The 21,509-nt window shown below is 63.4% G+C and overlaps 1 protein-coding gene across 2 annotated transcripts in view; it reads right to left on the bottom strand.

Moving 5' to 3' along the window:
- ADGRA1 (adhesion G protein-coupled receptor A1) overlaps positions 1-21,249 on the bottom strand; it is a 37,936-nt gene extending 16,687 nt beyond the window's left edge. Inside the window, exons 1-5 of one of the 2 annotated variants that reach the window (XM_061403918.1) lie at positions 18,660-21,249; positions 17,771-17,956; positions 10,372-10,499; positions 9,262-9,385; positions 4,607-4,752 (exon numbers count right to left, since the gene is read on the bottom strand). In XM_061403918.1, the coding sequence (XP_061259902.1) occupies positions 4,607-4,752; positions 9,262-9,385; positions 10,372-10,499; positions 17,771-17,773 (401 nt within the window). In that variant the 5' untranslated portion in view covers positions 17,774-17,956; positions 18,660-21,249. The remainder of the gene's footprint in view (positions 1-4,606; positions 4,753-9,261; positions 9,386-10,371; positions 10,500-17,770; positions 17,957-18,659) is intronic. The other variant, XM_061403919.1, reaches the window with a different exon arrangement.
- Positions 21,250-21,509: the final 260 nt, after the last annotated feature.

Raw genomic sequence — 21,509 nt, 5'->3', positions numbered from 1 at the left:
TAAATGCAACAAGGCGATCATTAGTTAGTTGCTGACGATGCAGTGGGACAGCCCTGAAATCTCTTTGTGCCCCAGTGTCCTTTTTTTGTAAAACAGAAAGTCATCTTCCCTCTGAAGTGTGTGAAAGCACTTTGTAAACTATGAGATCTTATTAAACTTACTTTATGTCAGACATACTTTCTGTTCTAAACAAACTGCCAAATAACTGTAAAGCCCACACCAGCCCCTGGGCAGAGAGCCTGTCAGAGTATGTGCTCAATAAAGTCCCTGATTTCAAAGAAGAAAAAAAACAGAGAAAGTCAATGAAATCAAAGTTAGTCCTTTAAAAAGCTTAACACAATTGGCCAACTGTTGGCCAGACTAAGAGAAAAAGAGAAGGGCTAATGCAGTCCTGCAAGTCCTCGCCAGGGCATTGGGGCAAGAAGAGAAAGAAGAACATCCAGACTGAACGCGAAGCAGTAAAACTCCCAACGTGGAGAGGAAACCGTGCGTGTGACCCCAAAGGGCCCGCTGAGAGTCCCTGGGGCTAGCAAGCAACGTGAGCCGCCTCGCAGGACACACGCCAGCAAACAAGGTCAGCTGTGTTTCTGTACACAAGGGGGTTTCCCTGGGGGCTCAGATGGTAAAACAATCTGTCTGCAGTGCAGGAGACCCAGGTTCAATCCCTGGTCAGGAAGATCCCCTGGAGGAGGGCATGGCAACCCACTCCAGTGTTCTTGCCTGGAGAATCCCATGGACAGAGGAGCCTGGTGGATTGCAGTCCATGGGGTCGCAGAGAGTTGGACACGACTGAGCGACCAGTGCACTTACATAAGCAATGAACAGCCTGAATACAAGATTAAAGAAACAATCCCGTTTACAGCAGCATAAAAATACTAAGGAAATAATTTAACCACGAAGCACAAGATGTGTGCACTGAAAACTGTAAACTCTCCCAGGAGGAATGAAAGGCCGTCGTGAGCGCAGCGACACCCTGTGTTCATGGACTGAAGACCGTCAGTAACGTTAAAATCCGCTGGGTCACAGAAAAAGCTAAAGAATTCCAGAAAAAATCCACTTCTGCTTTATTGACTATGCCAAAGCCTTTGACTGTGTAGATCACAACAAACTGTGGAAAATTCTTCCAGAGATGGGAATACCAGAACACCTGACCTGCCTCCCGAGAAATCTGTATGCAGGTCAAGAAGCAACAGTTAGAACTGGACATGGAACAACAGACTGGTTCCAAATAGGGAAAGGACTATCTCAAAACTGCATATTGTCACCTGCTTATTTAACTTATATGCAGAGTTCATCATGCGAAATGTTGGGTTGGATGAAGCACAATCTGGAATTAAGATTGCTGGAAGAAATATCAATAACCTCAGATACGCAGATGATACCACCTTAAGGGCAGAAAGTGAAGAAGAACTAAAGAGCCTGTTGATGAAAGTGAAAGAGGAGAGTGAAAAAATCTGACTTAAAGCTCAACATTCAGAAAACTAAGATCATGGCATCTGGTCCCATCACTTCATGGCAAATAGATGGGGAAACAATGGAAACAGTGACAGACTTTATTTTGGGGGGCTCCAAAATCACTGCAGATGGTGATTGCAGCCATGAAATTCAAAGATGCTTGCTCCTTGGAAGAAAATCTATGACAAACCTACACAGCACATTCAAAAGCAGAAACAGTACTTTGCCAACAAAGGTCCATCTAGTCAAGGCTATGGTTTTTCCAGTAGTCATCTATGGATGTGAGAGTTAGACTATAAAGAAAGCTGAGTGCCAAAGAATTGATGCTTTTGAACTGTGGTGTTGAAGAAGACTCTTGAGAGTCCCTTGGACTGCGAGGAGATCCAACCAGTCCATCCTAAAGAAAATCAGTTCTGAATATTCATTGGAAGGATTGATGCTGAAGCTGAAGCTCTAATCCTTTGTCTACCTGATGCGAAGAACTGACTCATTGGAAAAGACCCTGATGCTGGGAAAGATTGAAGGCGGGAGGGGAAGGGGATGACAGAGGATGAGATGGTTGGATGGCATCAGTGACTCGATGGCCATGAATTTGAGTAAACTCTGGGAGCTGGTGATGGACAGGGAGGCCTGGCGTGCTGCAGTCCGTGGGGTCACAAAGAGTTGGACACAACTGAGCAACTAAACTGAACTGAATAATGTTAAAATGCTAACGCTTCTTAACGTGCTCTCCAGATTCAGTGCAATCTCTACCCAAAGTCCAATGGCCGTTCATGCAAAAATAGAGAAAACTATTTTAATGTTAGTGTGAACCAGTGAAGTTGCTCAGTCGTGTCTGACTCTTTGCAATCCCATGGACTGTAGCCCCCCAGGCTCCTCTGTCCACGGAATTTTCCAGGCCAGAATACTGAAGTGGGTAGCCATTTCCTTCTCCAGGGGATCTTCCTAACCTAGGAATCGAACCCAGGTCTCCCGCACTGCAGGCAGATGCTTTACCGTCTGAGCCACCAGGGAAGCATAATGTTAGTGTGGGATTTCACAAATGTTTTTAGTTCTCATCAGAAAGCCGCAGAACTGAGTTGGGAGGACTCGGGGCTCTGCCCAGCCATGGGGCCTTCCCTGAGGCCCAGCAGGATGTGGCGTGCTCTGTCCGCAAGGGGCCTCGCAGCACACTCCTCCCGGGAGGTCCCAGGAGCTAAATCCTTGCTGCAATTGGTGAAGCACAGGTGACTTTCTCGTCCTGGGGGCTCAGGATGCAGTGAAGCGATGCGCCCGGCGGCCCGGCGAGAAAGCCCCCTGACAAGGATGCTTCTGGGTGGAGGAGAAGAGGGTGGAGGCTCCAGGGCAGAGTTCAAGCCCCAGCGGCCCTGGAGGGAACGTCTCTAGCCCCTGACAGTTCCTCCTGGTCCCTGAGGTCCCCGTCATCAGCCTCTGTTCTCTGGAGAAGGTCCAGGCCTCTCACACCTGCTGCCAGCCCAGGCCAGGCTGGGCCAGAGAGAGCAGCTGGGCAGGGGGGCAGGCAAGTCTGAAGCAGACGCCCCCTCTCTGACAGCCACACCCGTGGGGGTGTGTGCCGGTGACCGAGGGACCCTCGGGGCCACTGCACTGGGTGGGCGGCCTTTAGCACCAGGCTTCTTGTCCCAGGGGCAGCAGACGCAGGCGGGTGGGCGGCAGTGGTCCCCAGGAGGCACTGGGGGGAGTGAGCTGTGGGTGTGACCATGCAGCTGGGCTGGGCCCCTGCCCCCAGGACACAGACCCACAGGGCCAGCCTGGTTACAGGCATTCAGAAGCCACCGCGTAAAACCACAGCTTGCTCCACCACCAGGCAGCCACCAGGCAGCTCTGCAATCAGTTTCAGCTCCGGAAACGGAAACACATTTTGAGAGTGATTTTTAAACCCGGGGGCCTCCCTGGCAGGAGATAAGATGAAGAAATCTCGCCTCCCTGGCCCAAGCTGCAGCAGAAGCCACCAGCCCTGGCTGCCACGTGGCAACGTGTCTGCTCCACGTGAAAACCAGACAGTGTCGGGAACGGGGGTGGGGCTGGGCCACGATACTCACTTAAACAACAGCGTTTTTATCTGCCTCACTGGACGCCTGTGGGGCGGGCGCTCATGAGGATAGGCCAGTGGCCCCTCAGGTGCGGAGCCCACTCCGGGTGGGGGGGCCTAAGCACCCCCCGCCCCTGCCCCGTCCAGGCCACGACCCCAGGAGCCGCTGCCCCTTACGGGACCACTTGGGTGCGGCTGTGCCCGGGATCCCAGGCCAGGGCCCCAGACACCCAGCACCATCCCGCTCAGGAGCTCAGCCAGCCTCTGGTGGCTGAGCACCTCACAGCGGTCAGCAGGGCTTCCAAGGCTCTCTGAGCTCAGGCAATGGCCTGGAGACGGGCCACTGATGGCGCTGGGCAGCGGGCACCCAGGCTCCGGCCACACAGGCTGATCTGGGCCTGGCTCGTGCTAACAGCCGATTTGGATTCAGTCTTGGTTTGGGAAATTGGAGGGCATAGGACAGCAAAACAGGGATTGCTGTGGACAGCTGCCTAGGGACGGGCGGGCCCGTCCTTGCCTTAAAGAGCCGAGACCATGCCATGGCATCTCCTGAGGGGCACTCCTGCTGCAGCCCAGACGGATGCTTCCAGGGCATCCCAGCCGCATTCTGGGGTCCCCTGGGGCATCCCAGGCAGCATGCTGGAAGGATGTCTGGGGGTCCCACTGGACCCAGGCCTGGTCCTACCACGTCCACCCCGAACCCTCGCAGTCTGAGGAGGAAACGGGAACGACCAGCTGGAGAAGGAGCCCCATTCAAATCCACTTCCAGGCTGCACGGTCACCTTGAGGTCAGGTTCCCTCTCTACTCACCGAGACCCGTAAATAAACCAAAGCCGAGACCAGGACCCTGGCCCAGCACAGAGCCGTGTCCACGCCTGCCCACCCACGGCGGGCACCGGGGGCCTCCGCGCACTGACTCAGTGGCACCAGAGGGCACAAACCCCACACCTGGGCATTGACCCTGTCCCAGCCCCACCCCACCCCGGCCCCCCAGCCCTGGCCACCTGGGCCTTCGATCACCCCTGGGCCCAGGCTTCCCCATGGCCAGCTTGCCGAGAACCCCCAGGAAGCCCAGGGCTGGGGGTCAGATGCGCTGGGTACCTGAGCAGGGGCTGCTTGGGGTACGGTGGCTGGCCTGCCCCTGGGCACAGAGGGGCCTTCTTGGTCACCTGCTTGTAGATGTTCCTGGCGGTCACCCCGATCCACAGCAGAGTGGAGAGTGTGGAGTAGTGCAGCACGATGCCCACCTGGGGGAGGAGCCAGTGAGAGCCTGCCCGCCCGCCAGCGCCCCCGCCCTGAGTCTGAGCCCCGACCGACCTTCCCCCTCTCCCCCAGCGCTCCTTCCCCGAGTCTGAGCCCCTCCCGTCTCCCCTGCCAGAACCCCTGCCCCGTGTCTGAGCCCCTCCTCGGCCCCCAGCGCCCCTCCACGTCTCCCCAGCGCCCCTTCCCCGTCCCCCCAGAACCCCTGTCCCGAGTCTGAGCCCCTCCTCGGCCCCCAGCGCCCCTCCACGTCTCCCCAGCGCCCCTCCCCATCCCCCCAGAGCCCCTTCCCCGAGTCTGAGCCCCGCACCTCGTCCTGCTACCCCCTCCCACATCCTCAGGAAACAGCTCAACAGCGACAGGAAGTGGGCCTGGCAGGGGCCCTGGGGTCCTGGGGCAGACACCACCCTTCACAGGGACTCAGAGCTCAGGGAAGATGCGTGGGTGGCCGGGACCCTGAGCCAGCTCGGCCTCCTGCAGGGAGCTGTGGGCACGCCCCCTCCTCCTGGCCCCGCCCCCCCTCCGGACCCCCGCCCCCCTCCCTCTTAGCCGGGAGACTCCGTTTGCTAGGGGGCCATGTGGTCAGCTTGGCTCAGCTCCCGCGGAGCCTGCCAGAAGGGAGGGGCGGAGGCGCGGGGGTCTCCAGGATGCTGTGCCTCCGGGATCAGAAGCTGAAGTTCACTCCTTGCCTGTCCGAGTCTCTCGTTACTATGGAAACAGCCCCGACGCCCGTGGCGGCTCCGCTTTAGCTAATTGGGCGTTCATTCCACACCCCATCATCGCCATCCAATTCTGTAGAATGAGGCTACCTTTGAAGTAATGACCTGACGTTTTGCGATGACAGGTAAAATATGGCTGTGATTGTAAGGACGCCAGTGTTTAAGGAGTACCGAGATTCCCTAAACAAAGGTAACATCGCACCATTGTAAGGGTTTATCACATGCAGAGTTCAGCTTCAACTTGTGAGAAAGCCCCGTAAGGACGGGTGGGACTGTTGTGAGAACGCTGGGCTGTGTTTCAGTCGCTGCCCGCGCGGAGGGGAGCGTCCAGGCCTTCTCTCTGCCCGGTCTGGGCCTCGTGCCTGGGAGCCTGGAGCCTGTGACCCCCTCGGCCTGGCCGAGAGAAGGGGTGGACCGCAGACGCGTCCTCCGGGTGGGGCCTGGGCCGGCCCTGGCCCCGCCCCCGCCCGTCTTCCCCGAGCGCCGGGACCGTGCCAGCCTGTGGGTGATGGGAAGCAGGACCTCCCCGACGCCAGCCTCAGGTGGACACGTGCAGAGGTCGCTGCAGGGCCGTCACGCTTCCGTGACGTGCCAGGCTTCCGCGGGGCGTGGAGCCGCTGGTGTGCGTGGTATCGCAGCCTCCGCGCAGCGCGCCCGGCTCTGGTACCATAACGACCACCTCTCCTCTCCAGCCGCCAGCTCTGGACCCGAGCACCCATCACGGCCCTAGGGCGTGTTTCCCTGCGACGCCCGCAGGTGTGGGGGCGCTGCTGGCTGTGGGCACCGCTGTTAAGCCCAGGTGGTGGGGTGCAGGGGTTGGGCACAGTGGGCCAGTCTGGCTGCCGGCCAGGGCAAAACCGCACTGGAGCTGACGAATCGTCCCCTGTGACAGGGGCGGCGGGGCGCCCGGAGTCTGCAGCCGGCAGGACGGCCAGCTGTGCGGGTTCAGTCTGAGCGGGTCCAGAGGCGGGAGGTGCCCGCCCAGGACACTCAGGGCTCTCCCTGAGCAGACCAGACGTCTGTCCGTCCGGTGCAGGCTCTCGGGGATGGACAGGGCAGACGCTGGGAGGACAATCTGCTCTCCTTGGGCCGCCGCTTGAACATTCGTATCTCGCAGAAGCACCCTCACAGACGCCCTAGAAGGATGTATGACCGAATGTCTGGGCACCAGGGCCGGTCAGCTTGACACTGGACAGTGAGCTTCACACCTTCCAACCGACCTGGCTCTGAGCTGTGCCCTGGGGTCCCTCTCCTCCGGCGAGTGTGAGGTCCACGGTCACGGCCTCCTGGCCCCGCACCTGCTCTCTCTCCTGACTGTTCCTCCCGGTGAGCCTGGCCTGTGTGCCACGGGCCCTCTGCTGGAATCTTGTCCTCTCTGCCTCACACCTGGGCCAATGCTTGTCTTCAAGTGAGCGAGTGAAGCCGCAGCTCCTTCTGGAAGTGTGGACTCAGAGCTGAGGGGAAGTTGTCACCACGAGGTGACCAGCAGGACTTCTGAGGCCCTCCAGGCTTGTCTGCCCCCGCCCATGACACACTCAGGGGTCCAGCCTGCTGGCCTGGCCTGGCCTTGGCTGCCACAGGGATGCCTGGCCCCTGAGCCTCTGTCTGGGCAGGAGGCTTGGGGACAGTTCCCGAGTTGGGGGCTCCTGGCCGGGCTCCCGGGGCTGTAGGGGTCGTGATGACCGGAGGTGCTGAGGGGCGGTGGCCTCAGGTCCCAGGGCTCCCCAGCCAGGGTCCCCACACACGGGCAGCAGTGCAAGTGTGGACATAAAGGTAACAGTCCATTTTACTGCTTCCAGACGGCTCTGCGTCTCAGCAGGTGTTCAGAGGCGGATGGCAAATTGGATTTCCCGGGGCTCCCCCGGGGGTGTTTCTGCGCTATTGAGAGACCTCCAGGAGCGTGTCTGCCCCGCGTGTGGTGCAGGGATGTGCTGGTGACTTTTCTGCCAGAGTCGGCCTCCCGGTGGGACGGTTGGCATCCATACAGGTTTGTGGAAAGCTGACTTCTCTTCTGTGCTCAGGAGCCTGGGGGCACTGGAAACCGAGCCCTTAACATCCTGCCGCACAGGCCTGGCACCTTGTTTGCAGGGGGAGCGTGTGGGGGCAGGAGCTCACAGCCAGTTCCCCCGAGGCACCCCTGCCCAGTGGGAGCAGACTCTTGCCCTCTGACGCCCAGGAGTTGCCAGCAGCTGCCATTGGTGCAGAAGGACAGGTCAGTTCTTGTGGACAGAAGAGCTGAGGTCAGCGGGCACACATGGGAGCCAGGGAATTGGGCTGAAGCAGCCCCCATGGCTGTCAACACACGTTTGTTGAATTCACACAACGAGGGCCACAAGGGGAGCCTGTGAGGTGGTGGGTGCTGGCCAGGACACTTTCTCCATGTGGTCCCGGCAGATGGACACCCACCAAATGAGTCCTTGGTGAGATGCCTGTGGTCCACGGGGAAGCCCCCACCTGGCCCCTTATGAGTGCTGGAGGTGTCTGCCCGCCAGGAGGGGACTGTTCCCCCCGCGGGTACTGTCCACCTAGAGGGTCTGCCAGCCAGGAGGGGACTGTCCCCCTGGAGGTGTCTGCCCACTGGGAGGGGCTGTCCACCTAGAGGGGACTGTCCACTTGGAGGTGAATGTCCACCTAGAGGGGACTGTGCCCTGGAGGTGTCTGCCCGCCAGGAGGGGACTGTGCCCTGGAGGTGTCTGCCCGCCAGGAGGGGACTGTGCCCTGGAGGTGTCTGCCCGCCAGGAGGGGCTGCCCCGAGGGGACTGCGCGGAGGTGTCTGCCCGCCAGGAGGGGACTGTGCCCTGGAGGTGTCTGCCCGCCAGGAGGGGACTGTGCCCTGGAGGTGTCTGCCCGCCAGGAGGGGACTGTGCCCTGGAGGTGTCTGCCCGCCAGGAGGGGACTGTCCGCCAGGCTGAGCCGGGGCCACATGTAGATGGGCTGCTGAGAGGCTGGGGGGAGAGAGCAGAGGGCCCTCAATGTCCAGCTGCATGGACCCTGGGCCTTTGTCCTTGACTCGTGGCTGACGGAGGGGCCTCTCTGGCTCTGTCAGGACCAGGGGGTACTTCATACGCCCCCCTTTCTTTTTTGGCTTTGCTGCGAGGTTTGTGGGATCATTTCCCAACCAGGGATCAAATGCACAACCTCTGCAGTGGAAGCTTTGGAGTCTCACCCACTGGATCACCAAGGAAACCCCTTTCCCCTCCTTCTAAGAAAGGCCAGGCAGGGCTGGGGGTGGGAAGAAGACCCCCCAAGACTTCTTCTCCCAAAGGCCCCTGCTCACCCAAGAGGGCCAGACCTTCCAGTCCGTGTGAGAGCACTGGGTGCCACGTGGGGCGGGCACCCCCAACCCCTGGTGACCCAACGGTGAGGGCACTGTCTCCCTGGTGAGGCCGGGACTCTTACCTGGGCCGAGGGAGCAGGCCCAGCTCCTGAGCTCCTGCCCACCCATTTGCAGGAGAGGCAGGTCGAGTCCCTGCTTCTGTGATCAGCCAGTTTGTTGGAAATTGTCTCGTTAACATGTCACCAGGGGCTTGGAGAAAACTGGTCCAGTTGGAAAATAAACTAAATAACGTGATCAGGCGCTGAGCAGATCGGTCAGACTCACACAGGGGAGAAACTGTGATACAGATGTACTGGGTGCTAAAGAGTCCCTGTCACGAGAAAGCCCTGCACAAATGCTCGTGTGTTATTTCACACTCGGGACGATCATCACAAATATCCCCCTTGGCCGGAGAGTCGATAAACACTTCAGACCTGGCAGCAAATGAAGACAGCACTCACCGCCTGGCACAGGGTCGGGAACCTGGTGCGGTTGATGCCGCCCGCGAAGGCAGAGAAGGTCAGGGCCGCGTGGAGACAGAAGTTCAGGAGGGTGTGCCGGCCCGGGCGGCTGATCCGGATGGCGCTGTGGGGCGAGACCAAGGTTAGCAGCCGTCTCCCTGGCCGGGGCGCGAGGCAGGGTGTGGGGTGTGGGGCGGCCTCAGCCACACAGGCCGTGCTCCGTCCTGCCGGGACTGGGCTAGAGGCCTCGGGTGGACGGGGACAGGCTGGGAACAGCACACCAGGGAGACCAGGCTGGGGGTGGATGGACGGACTTGCCGTCCACTCTAGCTTGTGGCCTCGGGTGCTTGGTGTAAAGTCACCCTGGGATGCTGGGCCTGGACGTCTCCGGTTGTCAGACAAACGAGAACCTACAGGCCCTGGGACCTCACGACTTGTCCAAGGTCACGGGGGAAGGTCGGGGGGGAAGCCGGTCTGGCTTCCTCATTCCCCAGGCGGGGCTCTTCGCATCTGATCGAGTCTGTACCTTGGGAGAAGGCTGTGGCTGACTGAGGACCCCACAGCCGTGCCTGCCGCAGAGGACGCTGCTTGGGGTGGAGTTCACGCCCAGGGCCAGCCCGGCAGTGCTCACACCAGGCTTCTCAGTCTGTGCCTGCAGCTGGGACTGCGACCACAGCTTCTCTGCGGCCTCAGTCACACTCAGGCCTCTACCTGTGGCCCTGGCCCGCTATGTGCCCAAGCTGCTCCCCTGACCACAGTTATGACCATGGTCTAGGCTCTGCCCATGGTCTGGACCCTGATGGTGGCCAGGACCCCTCCTCGCTTTTCCCGGGTCATCTTTGAGGGACGTAGAGAACCCACTGGACTCCCCTGTGGCCGGCCGGCCCAGGGCAGGGCTGCTCTGAGGGTTGTGCGGCTACTCTGACCTCTTTGGGGCGTGGGCTGTCGGGGCCCTTGGAGGAAGAGCGCGTGTTACCGACGGGATGAGAACTTGAGGGCCTGGGATGTCTGTCCCCGAGCACTCAGCCACCCGCGGCCGCCAGGGCCACCCGGGCCTGTGAGGCACCTGCCAGGGACTCCTTTCTACACGAGCACGGGGAGGGGGCTCACCTCTGGTGGACGATGTAGGTGGCGGCGGAGGCCAGCAGACACAGCAGCATGACGGCCGTGCAGGCGTACACCACGGGGTGCAGGAGCTCCCCTGGGGACGGGGGCAGGGAGAGGACAGTCCTCAGATCCTGGAAAGGACACGGAGCGCACCACATGACCAGCGTGGCCGGGCTCTCCCAGGACCAGCGTCCGCCCCGCAAGCTCCAGGAGGCCATTCCTGCACCAGGAGACTTGCTGGGAAAGCCTGGGGCAGGGGCAGGGCCCCCAACCCAGGGAGCGCTCAGGGCAGAGGTGCCCAGCACTCGGCCCAGCCGCGGGTGTCCCTGTGGGCTCTGATGGCCGCCTCCCCAGGGGCAGCGCCCTGCTGGGCTGGGGGTCGGCCTGCCAGCCTCCCTCCATCCCGGGGGCGTGGGTCACCCGGAGCCCACTGCCATCAGAGGTGCCTGTGTGACGGCACTGCCCCGGGAGGCTCCTGTCCGGTTGCCCCCAGGTCCCTCTGTGGGCCGCACACCCAGTGATGCGCTGCCGGGAAAGGTCTCCCAGGAGAGTCTGCCCAGTCTCGGTGGTCCTGCCGGGTGTGAAGCCGCCCCAGACCCCTGCGGCATCCTGCCTCCACTGCGCGTCACACGAGAGCCCTGCTGCAGGCGGCGTCCCCACAGTCCAGGGGCTCTGGGCTTCAGGGGCCTGGCTCAGGTCAGACACGGTCCCGGGGCAGCCCTGACCCGAAGGGGCCAGAGCCTTTGTGAGAAGGAGGACAGCAGGATAGGCTGCAGCAGCATGTGGGGGGCGTCTACATGGCAGGGAGCGGCCCCAGGACACCAGCCTCCTGGGCTGTGGTTTGAGCCTCCTGCTCTTGGGGCTTTGCCATAGCCGCCCGGGGATAGCCTCTGCCTGTGGAGCGGGCGCTCTGGTGCCCACTACCCAGGTCAAGGGCGGGATCTGTGCTCCATGCTCTGAACCCGCTGCTCTGCTGGCGCAGCCCCAGGGGATGCGCTGGGCTCTGGAGGGCACGCTGGGGGCCAGGCTGGGCCTGTGGAGTGCGGCCCAGTGGCCCCGTGAGACCGCCTGAGTTGCCCTGGCTGTGCCTGCAGGGCTGGTGCTCAGGGTTGGGCTCCGCCCTGCTCCCCAGACCACAGAGAGTCCATGCTGAGGCGCCTGCCCCCGGCCGAGCAGCAGTGGAGGCAGCTGATGGCGCCTCTAGGCTGCAGTGGTGGGGACGGAGGGGCACCCCGAGAAGGCCTGGGCCTGTCCACAGCGGGAGACAGGAAACTGCTGTCCTCGGGCTCAGGCTGCTTGTCTCCTGATGGACGTTTCTCAGCCCAGAGGACACGAGGCCTGGCCGGCCAAGGGCGGGCTCATAGACGCCACTCCAGGCCCAGCCTGGCCCCTGCTCCCTGACTTTGCTCTGATGCAGACTTGGGTGAGAAGGTGTCTGTCGCCGTGGCAACAGTGGATGGAATTCGGTCCCCTGGGAACAGGCGCTGCGTGACCTGGACACCAAGGGGACCTCCGCGTCTGGCTGCCCAGGGGCCCAGTGGACGAGTGAGGCAGGAACAGTGCCCGCCCCAGAGTGAGGGGCGGCCAAGGAAGTGAGGCAGGAACAGTGCCCGCCCAGAGTGAGGGGCGGCCAAGGAAGTGAGGCAGGAACAGTGCCCGCCCCAGAGTGAGGGGCGGCCAAGGAAGCACCATGCTGCTTGCAGACGCCAGGCTGGACGCGCGCTGGCCACCAGCCCCAGTCCCGAAGGCCCCTGTCGGACGTGCATGGTCTCAGCAGGATGTGGGCCGGGCTCGGGGGAGAGTCAGGCAGGGGACATGGGCCTCAGGATGACGGGGGAGCTGGCTGTGTGTTCCGGGGACCCCACTCCAGCACCAGGAAGGTGGTGCCCCGAGGGACTGTGGTTAGACCCTGGCAGGATTCGTGTCGCACCCCGAGGAGCCGCTTCTGCAGGATGGAGGCCGTTGGGCCTGTCCTGCGCCTAGAGGTCTGTACCCTGGCGACGGGGCCCCCCGACAAGGGCAGGACGGGCTCCCGGTGGAGAGCGGATGTCTCACGAGGGGGCGGCGGGGCAGATGGCAGCGCTGGGGTCTCACTTTCAGGGTGTTGGGCTCCCACAGCCCACCCCCGGGGCCCCGTGCATCCCGAACTCTGAGTGTCTCCGCCGGGCGAGGGCGGGAAGGGGCCTGGTGCCCAGAGTCCTGCGGCGTCTCTGCGCCTGCCAGGCTCCACGGGCACTGGCCTCCTGCCAGACACAGCTCACCGCGAACGTCGAGAAGAGACAGGTCTTCTTGGTCGAGTCCTGATACCAAAGGGCCTTTTCTTCCCGGAGTCCTCGGCTGTGATGGTCTGGACTCAGGTCTGACGGGGCTCTGGGGGCATCCCGGGCCTGTGCATGAGGTTCCTCTCACGGGAGACGACAGTTTGCCCCTCCGGTGACGTCCTCACGGGCTGAGGCCGCCTGACTCACCACGGAGGCACGCTGGGGCCTCTGTTTCTGGTTTCACATCCGCACGTGAGAGTCGCCGCAGGTCCGGCCTGGCCCGTTCTCCCAGAGACCCAGTCGGGACCCACACCCTCACGTCTTGCCCGGAGCTGAAGGGCCCAGGTGGGGCCAGCCTCCCCGGGGGGCTCACAAGTCCATTCCCCACCTTCTCCGGGCACCGTCACTACCCCTCAAGACTGAGGTCAGACCTCCAACTCTTGTCTGGGGAGGCAGGGACGCGGGGCCGGGGGCGGTTGAGCAGAGCAAGCGCGTGCTTCCAGGAGCAGCGTCCGCGGGGCGGCCTGATGACTGCGTCTGTGGAACGCTGGCCTAGTTGGGCTGTGATGGGGGATCCTGTGCAGGGCCTGGACATGTGGTGGAGAGCTCCCCTCCAGCGCGCGCAAGCTGCCAGGTTCTGTCCACACGGGGAGACCCCTTTCTGCTGCGCGTAGGAAGAGCCGGGAGTGCGTCTCCTGCAGCAGGAACCCAGCTGGGAGCGTCGGTTCTGGACACAAAGGTGTTTCCTGGGCACGACGCCCACGCGGCCTTGGAGCGCGTGGGGTCACCCACCTTCGCACCCCCTCCTTTCCATCTGTGGGCCCAGTTTTGAGGCTTCGTGTGGTGGTGTGGGGTCTTTGACCGCCAGCAGCGGCACCCACACTATATGCTTCGGGAGAGACAGGGATTGGATTCCATTCAGCCTCCTGTTTCCGTTTCCTTCTCCAAATCAGACTTGTCAACAGCGCTTTCTACATTTTTAGAGGTGACATTTAAAATTCAAACTAGGTAATGCAAATGGCGACGCATCTTATATTTCAAAGTTCACACGTGTGCAAGTGCCTCGCGGAAGAATCCACTCTGCAAGCATTCCACCAGCAAAACCCGTACGACAGTCCAGTATCTGGTCAGATGGTACCCGATGGGTAAGGCCCGTGGAGGCTGTGGGGCCAGCCGTGTGCTGGGACCAGTGACCGCAGATGGAGTGTGGGCCTCTGGGCCGAGGGGCATCCAGAGAACCCAGGGAGGAAGGGAGGTGAAGCAACCCTGGCCTTCTCGCGGACGAGGCAGCCCACCAACTGCTGAGAGCCGCGGGCCTACCCCAGCTCCAGGGCCAGGGCTAATGATCCCGCTCACGTCTTCACCCACAGGACGGCCAGTCGAGACCACAGTGGTATGTGTAGAGGCCACGGTGGGGTGTATAAAGGTCACAGCAGAGTGTGTAGAGGCCACGGCGGGGTGTGTAGAGGCCACGGCGGGGTGTGTCGAGGCCATGGTGGGGTGTGTACAGGCCTCGGTGGGGTGTGTAGAGGCCATGGCGGGGTGTGTAGAGGCCATGGGGGTGTGTAGAGGCCACGGCGGGGTATGTACAGGCCTTGGTGGGGTGTGTTGAGGCCACAGTGGGGTGTGTACAGGCCTCGGCAGGGTGTGTAGAGGCCACGGTGGGGTGTGTTGAGGCCACGGGGGTGTGTCGAGGCCATGGTGGGGTGTGTACAGGCCTCGGTGGGGTGTGTAGAGGCCTTGGTGGGGTGTGTCGAGGCCACGGCAGGGTGTGTAGAAGCCTCAGTGGGGTGTGTAGAGGCCACGGCAGGTGTGTGTTGAGGTCACGGGGATGTGTCGAGGCCACGGCGGGGTGTGTTGAGGCCACGGTGGGGTGTGTACAGGCCACGGCGGGGTGTGTTGAGGCCACGGCGGGGTGTGTACAGGCCTTGGCGGCTGTATCGAGGCCACGCGGGGTGTGTCTTGTCCTGAGCACCTGGTCTCCGCTGCCCCGTGGCACCCGCAGGCTCTGAGCAGTGATCCCGGGGCAGCTGTGCCTGCAGTCTGGCTTGCATTTCCCTTTCATTTATGTCTTATTGTTATTTTCTTGGATGTGTCCTCTCTGTTACGTTCTGCGATCACACACATCAGGATGTGGAGAAAGACAAAAACACAGGAGGAAGCCGTCAGGTCAGGCGTCGCCTGTCTGATTACATGAGGCAAAGTGGCCTCTCCAGGCTGTGGGTCGGATTGTCTCTGGGCGTCCATCCTGTGCGCTCAGACGTCCAGGCTGGGCCCGTGGGCAGCTGGAGGCAGACAGGACAGGCCCTTCTGCCCGGGGTCGTCCCGACCCAGACACTCCCGTGGGCCCTGGGGCCCCTCGTCTGCCGACCTGTCCCTCCTCCCCGAGGAGTCCGGGAGGGCAGGCGCATAAGGGCAGGAGTCTGCCCGTTCGGGGCACATGCCATCCTGATGGGGGGATGCTGAGGGGTGTGCGGCGTCAGCTTTTGAGGGTATGCGGGTTAGGTGCACGACGAGGAACTCTGAAGAAAATACACTGAGAACTACCACGGGGTTCCTTCTGGACCAAGGGTCACGTGCGTGAAACGGTCCCCACCAAGAGGAAGCAGCGGGGGGACACGCTCTGAGAGACGCAGGCAGGTGCCTAGGCTGTCGCAAGGTGAAATACTGGCCCGAAGGCGACGTGGCAGGTGGGAGGGACCCGCTGGCACTCCGGGGAGCTGCAGGCGTGGTGGGCGGGTCAGCTGAGCCAGGGCCCGAACCCCTCAGGTCTGGCCGGGTCCCCCCGGCCCGGGTGGAGCCCCTGGATGCCCTGCGGGCCCCCTACCTCCCGTTGCCCCTCGGCTCCGGCTTCTTGGCCCCTGCCCTGCTGGTCTTTCTGGGGTTTTACTTCCATCCTTCTCAGGGGAATGTGGGTGCTCCTGTGTGGACCGGGGCCCCCACGCAGGGTCTGGCCTTGGGGGGCCTCTCACCCTGTCCCGGCCCCGCGGGACCCAGCAAAGGTCAACCCTGCTCAGAGCTAGCGGGGCTCCACTGGGCTTTCCTTGGGCCAGGCCAGGCCAGGTGCCACCGCTGAGCAGGTCCCCAAGGTGCTCAGGCCCCAGGGTCAGTGAGCTCACCCTCCGGGCCACGCTCGAGGCCACAGGGCTGTGGGAAGCACACGTTCTAGTCCTGCCGTCTAGCCAGTCCCTGGCGACAGGTGTGGCCGGCGAGCCACGCCTGCGGGACTGCCGGATGCGGCACGTAGGAAGGACAGAGCACCCGGCCAGGACAGCTTTCACTCCCCTTCCAGACCTGTCACTGTGTTCCCTGGGAGACCTCGTTCTCTGTGGTTTCGGTGAGAATCGTGGGGCTGCTCGAAGGGGAGTGTGGACAGGGCCATCGCAGCAGCAGCGGTGCAGTTGGACACTGTGAGCCTCGGGATGAGGGTCAGGGCCCTGAGGGTGGTCGATGGGGCCCGGCTTGGCCCGAGGAGGCCGGGCTGTTGGGTGCAGACCCCTGCCCCCAGGGTGTCAGCCCCGAGGGTGCACAGGAAGCTTGCTCAGAGGCGTCACCGGCTCCAGCAGGCCTGCCCGAAGATGCTCAGGGCTCAGCAATGTTCAGACGTGGCCATGGCCTCACTCAGGGCCCGGAGTCGGGGCAGCCGACTGTCGGGGCCGGGGCCGAGCAGGTGGATGGAGGGGGCAGCCTGGACACGGGGCCAGAGCCACCGGCCAGTCGGCTTTCCTCCTCACTGCCCCCAGGGCCCTCGAGCAGCTGCCCCACGGGCTCCCAGACACGTGCGGGAACCTGCTCGCGCCAGACCCGCAGGCATGGGCTTGGGTGCGGCAGCTCCTTTCAGAAACGCTCCCAAGTGTGAATGTGACTTCTTAGGACTGGAACCAGTGAGCCACTAGGTCCAAGCTCTCTGGACAAAGGTGCCTCAGCTCTTTCCTCCTGTCGTAGACGCCCACGTGGCGTGGGTGGGAGCTGGGGGCAGGATGTGGATGGACTTGCGGCGAGGAAGGCGCTTGACAGGTCAGAGAGGGTCAGAGACGGAGGTGAAGACAGGCCTGACGCTGGGGCACCTAGACCAGCAGCTGTAGGGCCCACCCCCAGGCAGCTCAGTCCAGCCTTTGTCTGCCGACAAGGGGACCCAGATTGCGAATAAGGATCTGAACTCGAGGAGGCGGAGCTACAAACACGGCCAGACTGAGGCCCTGGCTGTGTTGGGGTGCACCCATGGGGCAACAGGTGCCTGGTTCAGAGCTGGGGCCCCAGCTGGGGGCCCCAGGGCGCACACCGCCGGACGCTGGAGAGGCAGGTGCAGCCTGCTCCCTGCCTCTGAGCCCTCGAGATGATGCTGACCTTCAGCAAAAGGCATCGCTCTTTGGACATTTCAGATCCAACGGGAAGGGAACCAACAAGAAGCTTGGACAGCCCCTGTTTGTGGAGGCTCAGGCCTGCATCTTCAGACTTGGGGTCCGAGCTCTGGCCGTGGGGGTGCCATCCTCAGCCATCGGCATTCTCTGCACGTGCCGGCAGCTGCCCGTCACAAGCGAGTACAGTGTATCCTTTACTGGAATTCAAACCGGCTGCGACCGCAGGGAAGGGCCCCGGGCCTGCAGGCCGAGCCCCCGCACGTCGGCCGCACCCCCGCAAGCCGGGCGCGCCCCCTGTGCTGGAGAGGGGCCTCCATGCCCGCTGCGTGTGCCGCTGAAGCCCACTCACGTCCCCTGCCTTGCGTTCGCCAACTTTCCGATGGGAAGGGCTGCAGTGGGAGGGAGGGCCGTGCGCAGGGCCTGGGGCCAGGAGAGGGCAGTACCCCAGCGCCCCCCGGGGGCCCCCAAGTCTGGGGTCAGAGAGGTTTGCACAGGTGGAGGGCGAGGCCGGGGCAGGCCGCCGCCTCCCCTGACTCAGTGATTCAACATTGCAGCACGCCGCTAATTAGTATGATTTCCGCGAGCCGCCGCTGAAGAGCCGCCGCGGAGCAGCAGCCCGCGGCCCCCCCCCCAACCCCCCCCACACGGCCCCGCCCCCCGGGCGCCTAGCTGCAGGACCCGCAGGCGCCCCCCACCCAGCGGAGCACACAGCGGCTCGCGTGCCTGCGTGTGGTGGCAGGGTGGGGGGGGGTCCCCTGAGCCCCGCCGCCGTGTACTCACCATGGGCACAGCGAAGTTACTGAAGTGTGAGCAGGGGTGGAACGGCCCGGCCGCCTATGTCGCTCCCTGCTCCTCGCCAGCCTCCATGGCCGTCCGGAAGGTCAAGCTACCCCGAAGGGGCCGCGGGGTCGAGCCCTGGGCGACCGCGGCGATGGGGTGGGTGCAGGGGGGAGAGGCCGCCCCCATCTGTGAAGGCAGGGAAGGCCAGGTGGTGGGGGTCCTCCCCGCATCTCGCACCCCCTCTCCCCGCCCCCCCCCTCCCCGCCGCGCCAGCACCCCCTCCCGCGCAGCAGCAGCAGCGCCCCCCACAGTCTGCCCTGCTCTGGGCTTCTCTCGCCCCAGCCAGCCTGTTGGAGTGTCCGGCTCCAGGCGTCTGGGTTCGGCAGAGGCTCCGGGACGACCCGGGGCCTCAGGGGCCTTGGAGGGATGGTGCCCTGGGGAGCGCTTCCTTCTCCATATTTAAAAATCGGCCTCCGCTTGCCATCCAGCGCAGGACTCTCAGCCCAGTCTCAGGCTGCAGGAGTCACGTACAGCGTCTGTCAGCTCAGCCAAGAATCCCCCACGAGCAGCCAGACCCGGGCGGGTGAAGCTTCTGCCTGGATGTGGCCAGACCTTACCGACCAGCCTCTCCCCACACAGCCCGGTTTCCCCGGTGGATGGGTTCCGTCAGCGGAACCCAAAGTTGTTCAGAATCTGCATTTGCAAGAGCAGGCACAGCCGGCCCCTGGCCGGCGCTGATGCCCCGGGGGGCGGCCTGGGGAGTGGACGCTGCTGCCGGAGGGCTCCGACCTGCCCGCCGCCCCCCCACCCCCAAGCTGTGTCCTGCTGCCTCCTTGAGGGGGGGCGCACCTGCGTGCAGACCCTGGAAAAACGCAGCCCAACTTCTCACCTATTTTGGCGAAACGAGCTGGAGTGGCCGCTGTCCTGTGCTTCCCGCTGGCGGAGAGGTGGGGCGCGTTCCCGGGTCTGGGGACCCGTTGTCCATCCCAGGGGCAGCGCGCCGGCTAGAGAGTAGAGTTATCAACAGATTGCAAGACCGCAGCCCGGCCAGCCCGGCCTGCCGGGGGTGAGCCGGAGCCAGGAGCGCACGCTAGCTGCCGTTCTCAGCGGGCGGCTTCCCGAACTCCGCGCGAGGATCGCCGGCGGCCGCTTTGCCTGCCCCCGCGGGCGGGCGACGGCCGGGGACAGGCCGGTCGGAGGCTGAGCCGTAACCATGGGGACGGGGGAGGCGCTGACGCGCACGCGGCGGCTCCCTGCGGCAGCGGCGATGGTTCTTCCCAGCCAGCCCGCCGGCCCAGACTCCGCAGAGCCGATTTAAAGAGACAACCGGTGGTTTCGCCTTCGCTCCCAACAGAAGCGGACAGCTCCCATCAAAACACCCCCTGGGGGAGGCGGGGAGCGGGGTGGGAGCTCTGTGTTATTCTGGCAGGAAGCCCCTGTCCCTTTAGGGCTCTGGGAACACAAATAGGAACAAGGAAATTAATTTCGGAGGAGTTTTCACAGTTCTTGTCTTAAAATATTCTCAAATCCAAAGATGGCCACAGTGAGGTCAGCCTACAGTGCATCCCAGCGTGAGTCAGCAGGTGGTCCTGCCCTGTCGACGGGCCTCAGCTGTGCAGAAAGAGCCCCCGACCCCATCCCCAGACCCCTGCCCAGTCCAGGGTCCCGGACCCTGCCCGGAGCTAGAGCTGGTGACAGGGCTCCCAGAAGAAAGCTGAGCAGGTGGGGCAAGGATCACAGGGGTCCTGCCTGCAGGGCGTGGGGGTGCCGCTGGCCAGAGGGTCTCGGAATGGGGTACTCCTACCCTCCTGTCCTTGGTCCCACCAACACCCCCAATGCTTCTGCCCCCAGGGTGCCCACTGTTCCCGTTGCCCCTCTGTAACGGGTCCTGAGCTTCAGCCAAGGGACAGAGACGCCCGAGGGGTGAGGGGTCATCCAGCTGTCCAGTGAGTGCTGTCAGTGCTGACTGGAGACCCTCCTGCCCACCCCTGGCCCACCTAGTGTCCTGGGGCGGCTCCCTCAGGCACTGGAGGGCACAGCAGAGGTCCCCAGGCCAGGCTGATGGTCCTGGACAAGGGGGATGGGAGGTGGTGGGAAGACAATCCTGGACTGGGGGGATGTTCTGCTCAGACTCCACAGGGCTGAGGTGGACCCCATGGGGCGTGTGTCCACCTGCCGCTCTGTCCACAGACTGTGCCAGGAAGGGGCTGGTGGACACAGGTCAGCTCACTACCACCCCTGGGCCCCCAGCCCAGAGATGACAGAAAGATCACGGGGCCAGGAGTCCAGGAGGCCACCAGGGCACCAGGAGGAGGCCCCGGGGCTGACCCTCTGTCCCTGGGCCCTGGCCACAGCGTGGAGACCCACCCCGGCCTTGGAGCAGGGGGAGCGTAAGCAGAGGTCACTTCTCGGCAATGCTGGAGGGACACAGAGGGTGGGGGCCGGCCTGGAGGAGCCCCTCCAAGCCCAGGCCTCAGCCCTGCCCCAGGGCCCATGGGCTTCAAGGCAAAGGCTGGTTGAGCCCAGACTCCCCAGGGGTGCAGGTGGGTGCACGAGTGCTCTGGGGGCTCTTTGGGCAGACGGGCCTGGCTGGCTGCTAACATCCTGACCCTGCGCTTGCGGCTGGACACAGTGCAGCCGGCTCTGAACCCCAGCGTCGTCCTGGGTGAGGGCCAGAGGCTCCTCCGGATGAAGCCACCCTGAGAGCCGCGTCTGAGGGCTTCGGGCTTAGTGAGGGTCGGGGAGCTGGGCCCCTCCACTGCTGCCCCACCATCCCTCCTCGGGCTTGGGCTACCAGTGCCCTGGCCCCCAAGCTGCCCACAGAAGGTCGTGAGGCCCCAACCCCCACACCCAGCAGCCGGGTTCCCTGCTGGCCCAGGTCAGAGCGGAGAGCCAGCGCTGTGTCCGCAGCAGCCATAGGAGCCTCAGGCCCTCTCCCTGACACGGTGGCCTCTGCTCAGCAGACCCTGAGGATGGGTCATGAGCACGAGCTTTGTGACGGGGCCTCCGGCCGTGGGGCTGGGCCACCTCGGGCCCCTCCGTGCCCTGAGCGTCTCTGCCGTCCGTGAGCGGAGCCGATGCTTCCTGGGGTTTGCAGCTGCCGTGAGCCAGGCTTGGCGGACTCTTGGGCCCTTCCAGTTTCTAAAGCACCAAGACTGTCTTCTGAGCAGACGAGCACCTGCTCAGGCCTCCCTCAGGCACTGAGAGCTCACTCCTGAAACCTGCGTGGCTTCTTCGCAGGAAAGCAAGAGTCTCCTGCGGAGTGGGCTCTGGGCCGCCTCACAGCACTGCGTCTTTGCCTCCCTTCGCGAAGGCGCGTGTCTGGCATGTTCTGTGAGCTCAGGACTCCCCAGCAGGAAGATCTTCCAATTGCCAACAGGGACCCCCTTCCAGCAGCCCCTCAGCCCTTTATCCGGCCCCCCAGAGAGAAAGTCACTTCCGATGAAGGGGTGACCACAGCTGTCCGTGGGGGGCTGGGATGGGGTGGAGGCAGGCAGGGAGGGGAACCGGGGTGGAGGGCAGGCGGGTGGGAGGGCTGGGGCCCTGGCCCCCACGGCCAGAGGACATCAGGAGCCTACTTGCGTGAAGCCAGGAGGCAGCCTGCTGCTGCTGCTGCTGCTCCAGACAGCCGCAGGGTGGACGTGGTCACAGGTCAGCGGGGGCAAGGGTCAGCTTGAGACGGCGCCCCACCCCACCTCCCTGGGCCTGAGTTGGGCCTAGGGCCGCGGAGCCTCAGGCT

The sequence above is a fragment of the Bos javanicus genome, chromosome 26, assembly GCF_032452875.1.
Source record: "Bos javanicus breed banteng chromosome 26, ARS-OSU_banteng_1.0, whole genome shotgun sequence".
Taxonomy (NCBI): Eukaryota; Metazoa; Chordata; class Mammalia; order Artiodactyla; family Bovidae; genus Bos; species Bos javanicus.
This window is presented reverse-complemented; position numbering and strand designations above follow the sequence as displayed.